The sequence below is a fragment of the Ranitomeya imitator genome, chromosome 3, assembly GCF_032444005.1.
Source record: "Ranitomeya imitator isolate aRanImi1 chromosome 3, aRanImi1.pri, whole genome shotgun sequence".
Classification (NCBI taxonomy): domain Eukaryota; kingdom Metazoa; phylum Chordata; class Amphibia; order Anura; family Dendrobatidae; genus Ranitomeya; species Ranitomeya imitator.
This window is the reverse complement of record NC_091284.1, coordinates 661,090,737-661,108,129: the sequence shown is the minus strand read 5'-3', so window position 1 is coordinate 661,108,129 and position 17,393 is coordinate 661,090,737. Positions and strand designations below refer to the sequence as shown.

Genomic DNA, 17,393 nt, shown 5'->3' with positions numbered 1-17,393 from the left:
CAATCATGCCCCGTATCTACATTCTGCCCATGCCTCAAGTCCTGCCCCCAGTGTGTCCAGCATATTACCCCCATGTTGTCCAGCAATCTGCCCCAGTGTGTCCAGCATATTACCCCCATGTTGTCCAGCAATCTGCCCCAGTGTGTCCAGCATATTACCCCCAGTGTGTCCAGCAATCTGCCCCAGTATGTCCAGCACTGCCCCCAGTGTGTCCAGCAATCTGCCCCAGTGTCCAGCCTTTCCCCAGTGTGTCCAGCAGTCTGCCCCAGTGTGTCCAGCATATTACCCCCAGTGTCCAGCATTGCCCCAGTGTGTCCAGCATATTACCCCCAGTGTGTCCAGCAATCTGCCCCAGTGTCCAGCATTGCCCCAGTGTGTCCAGAAGTCTGCCCCAGGGTCTCCAGCATTGCCTCAATGTGTCCAGAAATCTGCCCCAGGGTCTCCAGTATTGCCCCAGTGTGTCCAGCAATCTGCCCCATGGTCTCCTGTATTGCCCCAGTGTGTCCAGCATTCTGCCCCATGGTCTCCAGTATTGCCCCGGTGTATCCAGCAATCTGCCCCATGGTCTCCTGTATTGCCCCAGTGTGTCCAGCATTCTGCCCCATGGTCTCCAGTATTGCCCCGGTGTGTCCAGCAATCTGCCCCATGGTCTCCAGTATTGCCCCAGTATGTCCAGAAGTCTGCCCAGGGTCTCCAGCATTGCCTCAATGTGTCCTGAAATCTGCCCCATGGACTCCAGTATTCAGTGTGTCCAGCAATCTGCCCCATAGTCTCCTGTATTGCCCCAGTGTGTCCAGCATTCTGCCCCATGGTCTCCAGTATTTCCCCAGTGTGTCCAGCATTCTGCCCCATGGTCTCCAGTATTGCCCCAGTGTGTCCAGCAATCTGCCCCATGGTCTCCTGTATTGCCCCAGTGTGTCCAGCATTCTGCCACATGGTCTCCTGTATTGCCCCAGTGTGTCCAGCATTCTGCCCCATGGTCTCCAGTATTGCCCCAGTGTGTCCAGCAATCTGCCCCATGGTCTCCTGTATTGCCCCAGTGTGTCCAGCAATCTGCCCCATGGTCTCCTGTATTGCCCCAGTGTGTCCAGCATTCTGCCACATGGTCTCCTGTATTGCCCCAGTGTGTCCAGCAATCTGCCCCATGGTCTCCTGTATTGCCCCAGTGTGTCCAGCATTCTGCCACATGGTCTCCTGTATTGCCCCAGTGTGTCCAGCATTCTGCCCCATGGTCTCCAGTATTGCCCCAGTGTGTCCAGCAATCTGCCCCATGGTCTCCTGTATTGCCCCAGTGTGTCCAGCAATCTGCCCCATGGTCTCCTGTATTGCCCCAGTGTGTCCAGCATTCTGCCACATGGTCTCCTGTATTGCCCCAGTGTGTCCAGCAATCTGCCCCATGGTCTCCAGTATTGCCCCAGTGTGTCCAGCAATCTGCCCCATAGTCTCCTGTATTGCCCCAGTGTGTCCAGCAATCTGCCCCATGGTCTCATGTATTGCCCCAGTGTGTCCATCAATCTGCCCCATGGTCTCATGTATTGCCCCAGTGTGTCCAGCATTCTGCCCCATGGTCTCCAGTATTGCCCCAGTGTGTCCAGCATTGCCCCAGCCCCAGACAGTCAGACATAAAGAAAAAAAAAAAAAAGTAAAATCCTCACCTCTCCCGTTCCTAGCGCAGGTCCGGTGCAGTCAGCGTCTCTCCGGCTCTGCGACGCTCAGGACAGAGAGGCAGAGCGGCGCGCACAGTAGTGACGTCATCGCGCCCTCTGCTCTGAGACGTCGCAGAGTCAGAGGACGCTGCAGCTGCCGGCGCCGCAGGAACCAGGAGAGGTGAGTATAGAGCGGGGGGCGGGGTCCGGTGGTGGGGGGAGCTGGCCCTGGTCGTGGCGGCGGACGGCGCCGCCCGAAGATTTAAAGGGGCGTCTTTTATTTTATTTTTTTTTTTTTTCTTCTCCTGCAGCGCCGGCTGCCCCCCGCATTGTGCCGCCCGGGGCGGACCGCCCCCCCCGCACCCCTCTTCCTACGCCACTGCTTCAGAAAGACCCTTTCTGAAAATTGCTGCCAGAGCATCCTCATTCCATTTAGTGAGCACAGACCATTTTCTAAATTTCTGGCAGTATAATTCTGCCGCTTCCTGACCCTGACACAGGGCCAACAGTGTTTTCTCAGCATGCTCTACAGAGTTAGGTTCATCATACAATAATCCGAGCGATTGAAAAAATGCATCTACATTAAGCAATGCCGGATTCCCTGACTCAAGAGAGAATGCCCAGTCCTGAGGGTCACCACACAGCAGAGAAATAACTATCTTTACTTGCTGAATAGGATCACCAGAGGAACGGGGTTTCAGAGCAAAAAACAATTTGCAGTTATTTTTAAAGTTCAAAAACTTAGATCTATCCCCGTAAAACAAATCCGGAGTAGGAATTTTAGGCTCTAAGGCTGGAATCTGAACAACATAATCTTGAATACTCTGTACTCTTGCAGCAAGCTGATCCACACAAGAAAATAACCCCTGCACATCCATGCCTGCATCCAAATCCTGAATCACCCAGAATTTAAGAGGAAGAAAAAAGACAAAACAAACCAAAGAAAAAAAAAATGGCTCAGAACTCCTTTTCTTTTCCTTCTTTTGAGATGCATTCAGCTCATTTTTGGCCAGTTGCACTGTTATGATCTGGTGATTAAGGAGCGACATGTGAATAGCTCTGAGCAGGTGGTAGCTATACTGACCGCAGTCCCTAAGCTCAACACAACACTAGAAATAGCCGTGGAATGCTCCTAACTCTGCCTAGGCATCTCGTCACAGCCTAAGAGCTAACCACCCCTAAAGACAGAAGCAGGAAAACTATCTTGCCTCAGAGAAAATCCCCAAAGGATAGATTAGCCCCCCACAAGTAATGACTGTGAGAGGAGAAGGAAATGACATACGTAGTATGAAACAAGATTTAGCACAGGAGGCCACTTCTAGCTAGATAGAAAAAGTACAGAACAGAGCACTGTGCGGTCAGTAGAAAAAAACTAGAAAAAGTCCACCGCAGAGAAATACAAAAATCTCCACACCTGACTAAAGGTGTGGAGGGCAAACTCTGCTGCCCAGAGCTTCCAGCTTAGCTGAATAGATCCATATTGATAAGCTGGACAAAAGAGCAAAAACAACAAAATGCTGATAAACAAAGTCCACAACGAGTGAACTACAAAAAGACAAGCAAGGACTTAGCTTTGCTGAGCTGGACAGAGTGTCAGGAAATCCTAAGAGCAATGACTCCATGCAGGAACAATTGACAACTGGGATTGAATGAGAGATAAGGCCAGACTAATATAGCTGAGCCAAGAAGACGATCAGTGAAAACAGCTGCAGAAGCTAAATCCAAGAAGAAGCCATACCACTCAAAACCACAGGAGGGAGCCCAAGAGCAGAACTCACAAAAATGTTACTTACAACCACCGGAGGGAGCCCAAGAGCGGAATTCACAACAGGCTGTAGAGTCTGTCTCATGCTAGTGTGAAAGCACAACCAACATTCAAAAGTGACCAAAACATCAGCCAGAAAGCATTGGTACTGAGATGTGGCCTGTGGTTCCCACCTGCAGAACCACTCCTTTACTGAGTGTGTTTTGATAATTGCCAATAATTTCCGTCTGTTGTCTATTCCATTTGCACAGCATGTGAAATTGATTGTCAAACAGTGTTGCTTCCTAAGTGGACAGTTTGATTTCACAGATGTTTGATTTACTTGGAGTTATACGCTGCTGTTTAAGTGTTCCATTTATTTTTTTGAGCAGTTTTCAAGGATTATAAGCGAATATTCTCCTAAGGAAAGAGGGAACTGCTGAAAGCAAACAGCATAGCCTGTACAGTCCCTTTGATTAGTAATGAGCAAAATTATGGATGTTCGTGTTCGCAGGGTTTGACAAAAATGCAGTAAAACGTTTGGTTTCAGTCCGAACTTGATCTCGAACTTGACCCCAGACCCAAACCCAATAAAAGTCAATGGGGACCTGAATTTTGGTGCTTTAAAATGGCTATAAAATAGTCATAGTAAGGGATAGTGGACTGCAATAGGAAACTAAATGGGGGTAAGAGCAGGACAATTGCCCTTCAAACAAAGGTGGATAGGGAAATTACTTAAAATAGCATAGAATAAAAAAGAAAAAATAATAATCTTGAACCAGGAGGCAGAGGTCTAAGTGGAGGGGAGGAAGTGGACGTGGCAGTGTTTTTGGAAAAGGCAGGGAAAGAGATATCCAACACTGTTTTTGTGGGGGATTTTTTGTTTTTGCCAGGGAACTAAAGCTAGAACCAGGAGGTGGAAGTCCAAGTGGAGGTGGAGATTAAGGTGGAGGACGAGGTTGAGATGTAAATGGAAGAGGAGGTAGCCAACACTGGTTTTGTGTTTTTTTTGGGGGGAAGGTCGGGGTATTCAGAAAACAGGAAGCATAATACTATGCATTTTTGGGTTGAAAAAAATGAGGAGAGCATCAAATAAGGGATGTGGACGTGTTGCTGCCGTTGGTGGTGCAGCTGCTGCAGGGAAAAAGAGGACGTGGTTGATCTATGCCTGCTACATGGCCAAATGAAACACCTTCCTCTGGTGTACAAAGGAGACAGGACGCTCTGCGTAATTTCATAGGCACGAGTACCACTGGATGAATGGTGAAGCAAGAACAGGTAGAATTGTTTTAGATTGTTTGACTGAAAGTTCCTTCTGTTCTTTTGCTTCGTCTTCCAGCTAGTACTCGACTGAAAGCGCAGATTTTGCACCTGTGGCCCATGGCCATCTGTCTTCGACCACATTCCGGGCAGCACGGTGGCGCAGTGGTTAGCACTACAGCCTTGCAGCGCTGGGGTCCTGGGTTCTAATCCCACCCAGGACAACATCTGCAAAGAGTTTGTATGTTCTCTCCGTGTTTGCGTGGGTTTCCTCCGGGCACTCCGGTTTCCTCCCACATTCCAAAGACATACTGATAGGAATTCTAGATTGTGAGCCCAATCGGGGACAGTGATGATAATGTGTGCAAACTGTAAAGCGCTGCGGAATATGTTAGCGCTATATAAAAATAAAGATTATTATTCCCTTGCAAATCAAGCAAGAAGTCTGAGCCCCAAGTCATGCAGCAGTCACGTCTGCATACGATGACTCTGCTGGCTGTGGTTCTGTGGGCCATCCACCTGGCCCTGGCCAACAAGTGTAAGAGAGTGCATCCACTGATGCCCAACCACTTGTTCTGTTGGATTATGACTACGTGGGAGTGGTAGTGCAAATGGTCAGCAGATCACCACAGCACATTTCTGGTGATGATGAAACACAGGTGCCAACTGTTGCAGCTTTTGGCTGTGTGCAATCCGGCAAGGAGGGCAGGGGTGTAAAATCATGTGGATGATTATTATTATTCTATATTTTAGAGCACCATTGATCTATGGGGCAAGGTTACATACAAAACAGAAATAGAAACTACAATGTACAAACTAATAGTGACAGATGCAAAGGGGACAGGACCCTACCATTCAGGCCTTACATTCTACATGATAATAATGGGAAAGGAAGACAGTAGGTGAGAGGGCTACAGCAGCTCTGGTGTTGGTGCCGTGACAGTGGAGTCATTGCAGGCTGTAAGATGTTCTGAAGACATGCGTTTTCAAGATCCGCTTGAAATTCCTGAATGTAGAGGATAATCGGATGTGTTGGGCCACAGAATTCTACAGGATGGGAGATACTCGTGGGAAGTCTTGCAGGCAACTGGATGAGGAACGTACTATTGTGGAGGAGAGAAGGAGGTCTTGGGACCAGAGATTATGTGTTGGGAGATATCGTGAGATCAGCTCAGAGAAATATGGGGGAGACAAATTATGGACGGCTTTGTATGTCAGTTTTAGTAGCTTGAAGTGGATACCGTTATGCGCAGGAATAGCTATTCTGTAGCGACTCTCATAGGAACAGCAAAAGCGTAGTCACAGACTCACTTTGCTGAAGCTACCACTGCTAAGCAAGTCTTTAGGGGTCATGATATTCTTCACCCACTCCCGAAAGGGTGCAGGACTTTTCAGAGCCCTCCCCAGACTGCTGTTGCAAGGTAGCTGGCGTCTGGTGACACAGATGATGTGGAGTCAGGTACAAGAGTAAATCCAAAGTTAGCAAAAACCCAAAATGAAAAACAAAGGGAAACCTCAGGACAATAGCTAATAAAGAAGAACCAATAATGACCATTAGCAACTAATCAGAAGCAACCAGAACTCAACCAGGAAGCACTCACCATACACTTACACAAGGGAACTGAATAAACAGCATTGAACTAGATTAGAAGCAGGCCTTATGAAGCTAGCCCTAATCCAAGGGTAATATTCAGGTGATGCATTCCTCCCAGTCATGTCCAGGGAGCCACTCCCTCCTCATCTGAACAGCATGGTGCACAAATTCCCTCCCTTGGCTAACATTAGGCAAGGCAGCATCCAGCTTTGCCTGGCAAATGGGAGACACAGCGTCCCATGTCTCCTGGGCCGCAAAACCAGTGGGAAGCACAGCATGCCGCGTTACCACGTCTCTCACCACTTCCACACACAAAGCACCATTGTGTGTAGTCACACCACGCAAGTGCACATTATCTCCACCCCTGCACGGACTGACTGGTGGAGCAGTCTGTAAACTTGGAGGGGGACCATTGTGTCCATGGCAAATATTCCTAACAAATAAGTTGTGGAATTGGGAGACAATGAAGGGATTTAAAGAGGGGAGAAAAAGAGGAGTAGTGTTATGATACGGTGGTCTAGGAGCAACATGGAACGAGCTCTGAAGGAAGTGGTAACTGTACTGACCGCAGTCCCTAAGCTCAACACAACACTAGAAGTAGCCGTGGGATGCTCCTAACTCTCCCTATGCACCTCTTCACAGCCTAAGAGCTAACTACCCCTAAAGATAGAAGCAGGAAAGCTATCTTGCCTCAGAGAAAATCCCCAAAGGATAGATTAGCCCCCCACAAATAATGACTGTGAGTGGAGAAGGAAAAGACATACACAGAATGAAACCAGGATGAGCACAGGAGGCCAGTCTAGCTAAATAGCTGGGACAGGATGGAATACTGTGCGGTCAGTATAAAACACTACAAAAAATCCACGCAGAGTTTACAAAAAATCTCCACACCTGACTAAAACACCTTTAGGGTAAATCTGCTTCCCAGAGCTTCCAGCAAGACAGAATTAATACATACTGATAAGCTGGACAAACATAGAAAGCACTGAACGGATAAGTCCACAAACTATGGACAGAAAAGAGCAAGCAAAAACTTAGCTTTGCTGAACTGGTCAGGATAACAGGGAAATCCAAAGAGATGTGAATCCAACCATGAACCATTTACAAGTGGCACTGGCTGAAGGAAAGAGCCAGGCCTAAATAGCCGAGCAGAAGAGACGATAAGTGGAGGCAGCTGATGACAGCTAACTCCAAGGAGCAGCCATACCACTTGAAACCACAAGAGGGAGCCCAAGAGCAGAACTCACAAAAGTGCCACTTACAACCACCGGAGGGAGCCCAAGAGCGGAATTCACAACAGAGTAGTGAGGACACAAGTGGATTAGTAGGGCAGCAGAGTAACGAACAGATTGGAAAGGTGTGATGATGCTATGGGAGATGATGAGAACCTAGACCGAAAATGGAGTCAAGGCCATCCGAATGACATGGGTAGTTTGGGAGAAGAGGTGATGGTCATGCTCCTCCAGGTGCACATCAAACAAGGGAGCAGGGTGGAAAAGTGCAGAGGCCAGCCCCTAGCAAATATGTTGACTGCTATTGCGCACTGCGGGCAGCCCCTAGCCTTTTCTCTGTCCAAGTGGGCCTCCATGCGGGACGTGTGTGTCGTATTGTGCTGCTACGAGTACTCCACGATCAAGGCCAGCGATGATGATGCCATCATCAACGTTACTATACCACTTCTTTGCTTCCTTGAAAAAACACTTGAGGCGATGATGGATAAGGTTGTGGCACAGGAGGAAAAGGAGGAGGAAGATTAGTTGTGAAATATATGGGGAAGACAGATTATGGATGGCTTTGTAAGTAAGTGTTAGTAGCTTGAAGTGGATATGTTGTGGAATTGGGAGACAATGAAGGGATTTTCAGAGGGGAGAAGCGCTGACAAACTCAAGAAGAGACGGTCGTTTGCAGGCTGTATCGTCAGAGACTGAAGCGAGGCATAAATGTTCTTAACCTGAGCACCACTTGCATTATGAGTAACGTGTATGCAAAGCACGAGCTGCAACATTGGAGTACACACCTGAAAAACAGGAAAGATCTGAGCCTCCTCCGGCTCCCTCTTCTGCTGCACTCTCTGCCGCTTCCTTTACTTCCTGAGCAACAGGGCCATCTGGCTCCACTCAAATAGTGGATATGACAGCATCACCACCAGCAGTGTCATCAAGCATCTCCACACCATTCCATTGAAGCATTCGGCTGTACATCTCGAAACACTGGATACCATATTCTACATGTCACCTCACGAGTGATTTCTAAAGGGCTAACAATATGTTGGGATCATGGAAACCACAGTACGTGGTTCCCAGTCACCACTACTTTGCCGGCGGGCCATCCCTGCCTCTCACGAACATGTTGCATATAAAATCAGGTGCACTGCGCAACACCGTCAGTGTAAAGGTCCACATAACCACTGATTCATGGACCAGTGAGCATGGGCAGGGTCATTTTATCTCTCTAACTGGCAACAGGCTAAATGTTTCGGCTGGGCCTGAAGTAGAAAGCGTTTTAATGCATGCCCTACCACCTTAGAAGATTGCTGGATGTTTTTGGGATGTTTCTCTGTCTCTGTACTCCTACTCTGCTTCCTCCAACTCCTCCTCATCTGGTCAGCGTAACACCTTCACCATCAACTTCAGCACAGACAGGGGTAAACTACGGCAGGCGGTTCTGAAATGCATCTGTTTGTGGGAAAAATCCCACACTGGAAAGCAGCTGTGGATGGTGATGAAACAACAGGCAGATGTGTGGTTAAACCTCAAGCCCAGCCTGGCGGTGTGCGATAACGTGCAAAATCTCATAGCAGCTTTGGGCCTAGCCGTTTCTTGCCTGGCACATGTGCTAAATTTGGTGCTGTAGAGCTTCCTTAAAAATTATACAGATACAGGTGCATCTCACAAAATTAGAATATCATCAAAAAGTTAATTTATTTCAGTTACAAAAAGTGAAACTCATAGATTAGATTGAGTCATTACAGAGTGATCTATTTCAAGTGTTTATTTCTGTTAATGTTGATGATTATGGCTTACAGCCAATGAAAACTCATTATCTCAGAAAATTAGAATACTTTATAACACCAGCTTGAAAAAATGATTTTAAAATCTGAAATGTTGGCCTACTGAAATGTATATTCAGTAAATGCACTCAATACTTGGTCAGGGCTCCTTTTGCATCAATTACTGCATCAATACGGTGTGGCATGGAGGCGATCAGCCTGTGGCACTGCTGAGGTGTAAGGCTATGTGCACATGTTCAGGATTTCTTGCAGAAATTTCCTGAGAAAAACCTGACATTTTCTGCAAGAAATCTGCATGAAATCTGCATGCGGTTTTTGCGCGTTTTTTTACCGCGTTTTTGGTGCATTTGTTTGTGGATTTTTCCGGACATTTCCCAATGCATTATATAGGGGGAAATCCGCAAAAAATCCGCAAAATTAATGAACATGCTGCGTTTTTTACCGTAATGCGTTTTTTTTGCGGAAAAAAACGCATCATGTGCACAAAAATTGTGGAATTCATTCTGATTGATGGGATGCATAATGTATGCTTTTTTTTGCGGTTTTATAGCGTTTTTATAGCGAAAAACCGCAAAAATCCACAAAAAATCAGCAAAGTGTACACACAGCCTTATAGAAGCCCAGGTTGCTTTGATAGAAGCCTTCAGCTCATCTGCATTGTTGGGTCTAGTGCCTCTCATCTTCCTCTTGACAATACCCCATAGATTCTCAGATTCTCTATAGGGTTATGGTCAGACAAGTTTGCTGGCCAATCAAGCATAGTGATACTGTTGTTTTTAAACCATGAATTGGTACTTTGGCAGCGTGGACAGGTGCCAAGCCTTGCTGGAGAATGAAATTTCCATCTCCAAAAAGCTTGTTGGCAGAGCAAAGCATGAAGTTCTCTAAATTTCGTGGTAGATGGCTGCGCTCATTTTGGTCTTGATAAAACATAGAGGACCTACACCAGCAGATGACATGGCTCCTGAAACCATCATTGATTGTGGATACTTCACACTAGACATAGGACATCAAGGTCCCAGAGTCTTGACAGACAATCCAAGCTGCTTGAGGTCTAGTGTGAAGTTTCCACAATCAGTGATGGTTTGAGGGGCCATGTCATCTGTTGGTGTAGGTCCACTGTGTTTTATGAAGACCAAAGTCAGCGCAGCCGTCTACCAGGAAATTTAGGAGCACATCATGCTTCCCTCTGCAGATAGGCTTTTGGAGATAGAAATGTCATTCTCCAGCAGGACTTGGCACCTGTCCACACTGCCTAAAGTACCAATACCTGGTTTACAAAAAACAGTATCACTGTGCTTGATTGGCCAGCAAACTTACCTGACCTATGGGGTATTGTCAAGAGGAAGATGAGAGACACCAGACCCAACAATGCAGACAAGCTGAAGGCTGCTACCAAATCAACCTAGGCTTCCATAACACCTCAGCAGTGCACAGGCTGATCGCCTCCATGCCACGCCGCATTGATGCAGTAATTGATGTAAAAGGAGCCCCGACCAAGTATTGAGTGCATTTACTGAACATACATTTCAGTAAGCCAACATTTTGGATTATAAAATCATTTTTCAAGCTGGTGTTATAAATTATTATAATTTACTGAGATAATGACTTTTGGATTTTCATTGGCTGTAAGACATAATCATCAACATTAACAGAAATAAACACTTGAAATACATCACTCTGTTTGTAATGACTCTAATATATGAGTTTCACTTTTTGTATAGAAGAACAGAAATAAATTAACTTTTTGATGATATTCTAATTTTGTGAGATGCACCTGTATGTCATCACTATTGAGTGCACAGAGAAACTTTTTAGCACAGCACATACAAAGGCTTTTTGGCCCAGTACTCCCAGAGGTTTTTGGCACACTAGACACAGAGGCGTTTTGACACAGTATAGACAAAGGCAGGGTTGCAGAGGCTTAAATGCACTGTTATTTTTTTAAGGCACATCTACAGCTCCTACAGATACAGATAAGGTAGAGTACAATTTTTTTTTAGACACGCTACTTACAAAAAGACGGCTGCACTAGTAGAGTAACTTTTTAGAAACACTACTCATAAAGGCACAGAGGTAAAATAAAATAATTTTCTCAGCCCACAAATGGGAGAGACGGCTGCAGAGTAGAATTTTTTCTTAGACACACTGCTCACAAAAACTGCTTCAGAGTACACTGATTTTTTTAGACACTACCTTTTTTTTTTTTTTTTAAAAAGAGCATGGACTTCACCTCCAAAAAATAATACATTGATCTAATATATAAGGTTCTTCGTTTAACCCCTTAATGACCATTAATACGTCTTTTAACTGACCTGAGATATAAGAGAATTGCATCCCCATACAGGAGACAATCCAGCAGTTGTTAGCTGAACACTATAGCTGACAACTTGCTGCATCAGCCACGATCAATGTTGTCACCATATATATCTGTTTACCCCCTTATATGCTGCAGTCAATAATGACTATATCATATAAATGTTTAAAAGAGTGTGGCTTCTCCCTCTTTATTCCCATTGGCACCCTGAGATCATGATTGTGTGGTCATGATGTTTGCCATGGCAGTTTACGAGCAAATAGCGGCCTAAGGCCATGTTCACACGTTGCATCGGGTCCCTGCGGGTTTTCCCGCAGCGGATTTGATAAATCTGCAGGGCAAACCCGCTGCGGTTATCCCTGCAGATTTATCACGTTTTGTCCTGCGGGTTCCGCTGCGGGATTTTACCCCTACTATTGATGCTGCATATGCAGCAATATGCAGCATCAATAGTAGTGTTAAAAATAAAAAAATATACTCACCCTCCGACGTCCCGATCTCCTCGGCGCTGCAGGCGGCAGTCCGGTTCCAAAGATGCTGTGCGAGAAGGACCTTCGTGACGTCACGGTCATGTGACCGCGACGTCACCGAAGGTCCTGGTCGCATAGCAAACCTGAGACCGGACGGCCGCGTGCAGCGCTGAGACTTCAGAGGTGAGTATACCATTATTTTTTATTTTAATTCTTTTTTTTACCACAAATATGGTTCCCGGGGCCTGGAGGAGAGTCTCCTCTCCTCCACCCCGGGTATAACCCGCACATTATCCGCTTACTTCCCGCATGGTGTGCACAGCCCCATGCGAGAAGTAAGCGGATCAATGCATTTCTATGGGTGCAGAATCGCTGCGATTCTGCACAAAGAAGTGACATGCTGCGGGTTATAAACTGCTGCGTTTCTGCGCGGTTTTTCCCGCAGCATGTGCACAGCGGTTTGCGGTTTCCATAGGGTTTACAGGTTACTGTAAACGCAATGGAAACTGCTGCTGACCCGCCGCGGCAAAATCGCCGTGGTTCCGCGGTAAAAACCGCAACGTGTGCACATAGCCTAAGGCTACATTCACACATCAGGTTTTCGCTGTCAGGCTCAATCCACCTAAATTTTAAAAAAAAACGGATCTAGCGAATGTTGCCACCGGGTCCATTTTTTCCCATAGACTTGTATTAGTGCCGGATTGCGCTGGATGACATTGCGTTTCGTCCGATTTTCGCTGGATCCGGCAAATCTGCCTTTCTGGTTTCTGGAAAAAATGTCCATAACAACGTTTTTTTGTAGGAAAAAGCAGAAGTCCAGCGCGGGTGATGTCCATAAAAAATACCTTTTATTCCATATTCGTTAAAAGCACATAAATCCAAAGTCCATCTTCATATCCATAGACACAAAAACGGGTGATTCCTACCAGTGACAGTCACAGGCTTAAAGTGCATTAAAATCTACCTGTGACTGTCACTGGTAGGAATCACCCGTTTTTGTGTCTATGGATATGAAGATGGACTTTGGATTTATGTGCTTTTAACGAATATGGAATAAAAGGTATTTTTTATGGACATCACCCGCGCTGGACTTCTGCTTTTTCCTTTAAACTACTTGCTGCACTGCATGATCCGTGCGCTGGGCCTGAGAGGAGGTGAGCTGATCTTCGTTGCTTTTTCTTTTCCGAACGTTTTTTTGTCTCCCGCTGTTTCCTAGAATGGAAGCCTATGGGAGCCGGAAGGTGCCGGATCCGGAAAATGACAGATTCCGACGCCGGATTCCGTTTTTTAAAACTGAGCATGCTCCAAATTTTTTTTAATCCAATTATTTGGATATACTAGTTGGATCCGTCAAAAAAATGGATCCGTCCCAACAGTTTTTCACAATCTGCATCGGATCCGTTTTTTACAACATTCGCTGGATTGTGCCTGATGCAAAAAAACCTGATGTGTGAAAGTAGCCTTAGAGTCTGCCGGCTGTAGTAACCTGTTCAAAAGTCAGCAACATTTCGGTGGTAAAAATCAACTTTTTCATTCCTATCATGCCAATTTGTATTAATTCTTGAAAATCATCTGAAAGGTTAATGAATTACCTGACAGTAGTTTTCAGGATGTCGGGTGGTGCTTTTTAAAAAAATGGTATCACTTTTGGGGGTTTTCCAATATATAGGACCCCAAAAGCCACTTCAAACCTGGATAAGTCCCTATAAAAAATTATTTTGTAAATTTTCATGAAAAATGAAAAATTACTGTTACTTTTTTAAATCTCCTAAAATGCTAACAAAATAAAATAATATTTTACAAATGCTGCTGATGTAAAGCAGACATGACGGAATTCATATCTTCTCTACAGCAATTGCTGCTGCAGGGAAGATATGAATCGCGGCTTCAGCACCAGATGCAGGAGACAGCGCTAAACTTTAGCGCTGTCTCCTGCACTCTCCGTGTGGTACCCACACGTGTGCCGCACATGTCCACACTAATGTGCCACAGAAACGCACCGGCACACGGACACGGATAATTCCGGTACCGATATTTCCGGTACCGGAATTATCTGGACGTGTGAAACTGGCCTAAGGGGTTAACATTCTGACCAGACTGTATGATGCCCACTGCCATGTCAAGGCGAACCTTTCTATGGGTCCTAACTTTTATTACCTTAAAGGAATGGTGTTGAGCACAATTTTTTTTTACACACACTACTCATATACACACAGTAAAATAATTTATTTGGTTTGTAAATGGCAAGGAACCAGTTGATGTTTATTTCACAAACTACTAAAACACACAGCAGTCCCCAAAATTATTTCTTTGGCCTATAAATGGCAACGCGATGGCTGATACCAGTTATTTATTTCCAACTCTACTTGAAAACACACACTATTTCAGGCAACTACTAAAACACAAAGCAATCCCAAAAAATATTTCTTTGGCCTATAAATGGTAACAAGATGGCTGATCACATTTTTTTCCCAGACTACTACAAAACACACACTGGTCATGAAAACAGTTTTCTTTGGCCTATAAATGGCTGCGAGATAGCTGAGAGAATTTATTTATTTGCAAAACTGCTAGGAAACACACACCAATCTTGAAAAATGATTTCTTTGGCTTATAAATGGCAACAAAATGGCTGATGACAATTGTTTTTTCCCAGACTACTAGAAAACACACACTGGTCCTGAAAAATTATTTATTTGGTCTACTAATGACATTGAGACATCTAATGCCAAATATTTATTGTTCAGACCACTTGAAAACAAACAGTGGGTTAAAGGAACAGTACTCCCACAAGCTTCGGAAGTGCCCACAGTCTAAAAGCATGTTGATTGGCTACACTGCAGCCTTTCAATAAGCTCTAGACTGGAGAACCCGAACAAGAAAATGGACTTACAGTAAAAACTCTGTGTTTGAGGTTCGATAACAGACACTATGTGCCTGGTACGGACCCTGTATTTTCCAGTTTGGGTTTGCTCATCCCAACATATGATGTTAAAGCAAAAACTTTAACATGTGTATATCAAAAACTAAATAAAGCACCAAAGTAAAACAAAGGGGCATAGTTATCAAAACTGTTTAATGGTTAGGCAGTGTATACATAAGCTGGACAAATTTAGTATGTCGTTTCATGCTTTTTGATAACTATGTCTAATTTTAAGCATGCCTAGACTAAGTTTACGCCACCTATTACTTTCCGTTTCCTTACCTTGTGCCAGAAAGTTGTGCCACAAGTTTGGTACCTGGTGATACATTGTAGACAATACCCCTTTTCTGACACTCCACACCATTTTCTTTGAAACCTCGCCCATTTGTAGACAAGTCGTAAAAATTGTTTAAAACATATAGTATAATGAAAGTCATGAAAGAAAATATTTTGGGAACAATTTACGCCTGAATTCTGGAACATTTATCTTGATTAATATGCCCCAGTGGTTTAAAGGGAACCTGTCACCAGAAAAAAACAATATCAGTCTGCAGATATGGGCATAATATTCTGGTTAATAATGTTACTAACCTACCGAGTGCCTGAATGTAGCCAAAGTCTGGAGGGAGAAAATTAACTTTATTCTTTATTCTGACGGGAGGCAGGTTAATAGTGTTTTTACTGGTGACGGGTTCTCTTTAACACGTTTTTAATAAATTAGTATGTCCGATTTTCATTTGTTTTATGGATCAGACAATTTTAGTCTATGTTAAACACGGATGAAAAACGTGAGACATCCTTGTTACTTTCGTGTTCCATCCAGGTTTCATCCATTTTCATTGCTAATAGTCAATGGATAAAAAAATGTTCTGACAATTTATCTCCTTTAGTTTTTCAAATCGGACGAAAAGAACAAGACCGTAGCGACATGGATGCAAAACACAAGAGAAAAAAATGGTCCATTTTACAAAGATATAAAAATGTGAATGTAGCCTTAGGCCACCATTGTGAGGCCTGTTTTGTGTCTGCCTTCCCCCATATATATTGAGCAGAGTTAAGGTCCGTATCTAAAACCCTTAATGTTGTGGGATGACAACCATTTTATTATGAACTATTTTCGGCCTAATAGACAGAATTTTAACACTAGAAACAAAAGTAGTCATCATATGTTTAATATTAAAGGTATATGATTAAAACTTTTTTACACATTTTAGATTGTCCTCTGGAAGCCAGACTCACCTGAGCATATACAGAAGAATAAGGAAGTTCACTTCTATGTAAATGCTTCTTTAGTAAATGAGGTTAAGGATACGCTTAAGGAATCTTCCATCACATATACGTGAGTAAAGCATGACTTTTAAGGTTCACATTTATTCTGCTATCCCTACTAAATAAATATCCTTCTCTTTTACTTAGAGTTTTGGTAGAGAATACCCAGAACCTAATTGATCAGCAAACATACAATGACACTACTGGCCTGCGAAGCTCGGCTTCTTACTATGAACAGTATCATTCCCTAGAGGACGTAAGTCTTATTCTTATTTGTAGTATTATTTAACACAAAAATTCTAAATATTACAAATATTGAATTTTATTAGAGATGAGCAAAACGATTTGCACTTAACACATAATTGGCCAGATCATGCATTCCCAGCAGTCAACGTCAAGGCACTCTCCTGCTGCTGGGGACCTATCCTAATGTGAATGCTCTCCTAGGCTGAAGCCTGCATGTGTAGGAAGGACCCTGCTGCAAATAGAACTGTCATGGGCTGATGGGTGGAGTAATCCGCCAAAGAGCCCATATATAAATATCAAAAGACTAAGAGTAGCCATCTCTATGCATAACTAACAAATAAAGTAGCACTCTTAGCACTATAGCATGTAAACATGAAATATGTGAAATATGAATTGCATTACTGCTCTAGATAATAGGAAAAAATGGAGAAACTTAGCACATAATTTCGCCAATTTATGCATGCCCAGCAGCCAAGGACAAGGAGTTCTCCTGTTGCTGTGGACCTACCCTAATGTGAATCCTGTTCTAGGCTGGAGCCTGTATTTATGTAGGTAGAAAGGACCTTGCTGCAATTAGGATAGTCCGAATATTTTTGCTTACATATAATTTTTATAGTCTTCATCTAATATTAACCTCTATACTATTTGAACAAACGTACACTTACACGAGCTTTTATGACATCGTATTTTTCATCCATAGTCATTAATATAGAGTTTTCCCCCCCTCCCATTTGGAGCTAAAATAGCTCCCACGTCTCTGTAAAGTCTTTTTAAAAGATTTTGGACTGTGTCTGTGTGAATTTTTGACCATTAATCTAGAAGTGAGGTCAGATACAGTACTGATATTGGATGAGATAAATAATAATAATAATAATAATGAGAGGGATTGGATTGCAGTCTCCCCTCTCATTAAT

General features: G+C 44.1%; 1 protein-coding gene across 1 annotated transcript in view; it reads left to right on the top strand.

Moving 5' to 3' along the window:
• CPB2 (carboxypeptidase B2) overlaps positions 1-17,393 on the top strand; it is a 112,622-nt gene that overhangs the window by 70,659 nt on the left and 24,570 nt on the right. The window contains exons 4-5 of the mRNA XM_069760224.1: positions 16,179-16,303; positions 16,381-16,489. Coding sequence (XP_069616325.1) covers positions 16,179-16,303; positions 16,381-16,489 — 234 coding nt within the window. The remainder of the gene's footprint in view (positions 1-16,178; positions 16,304-16,380; positions 16,490-17,393) is intronic.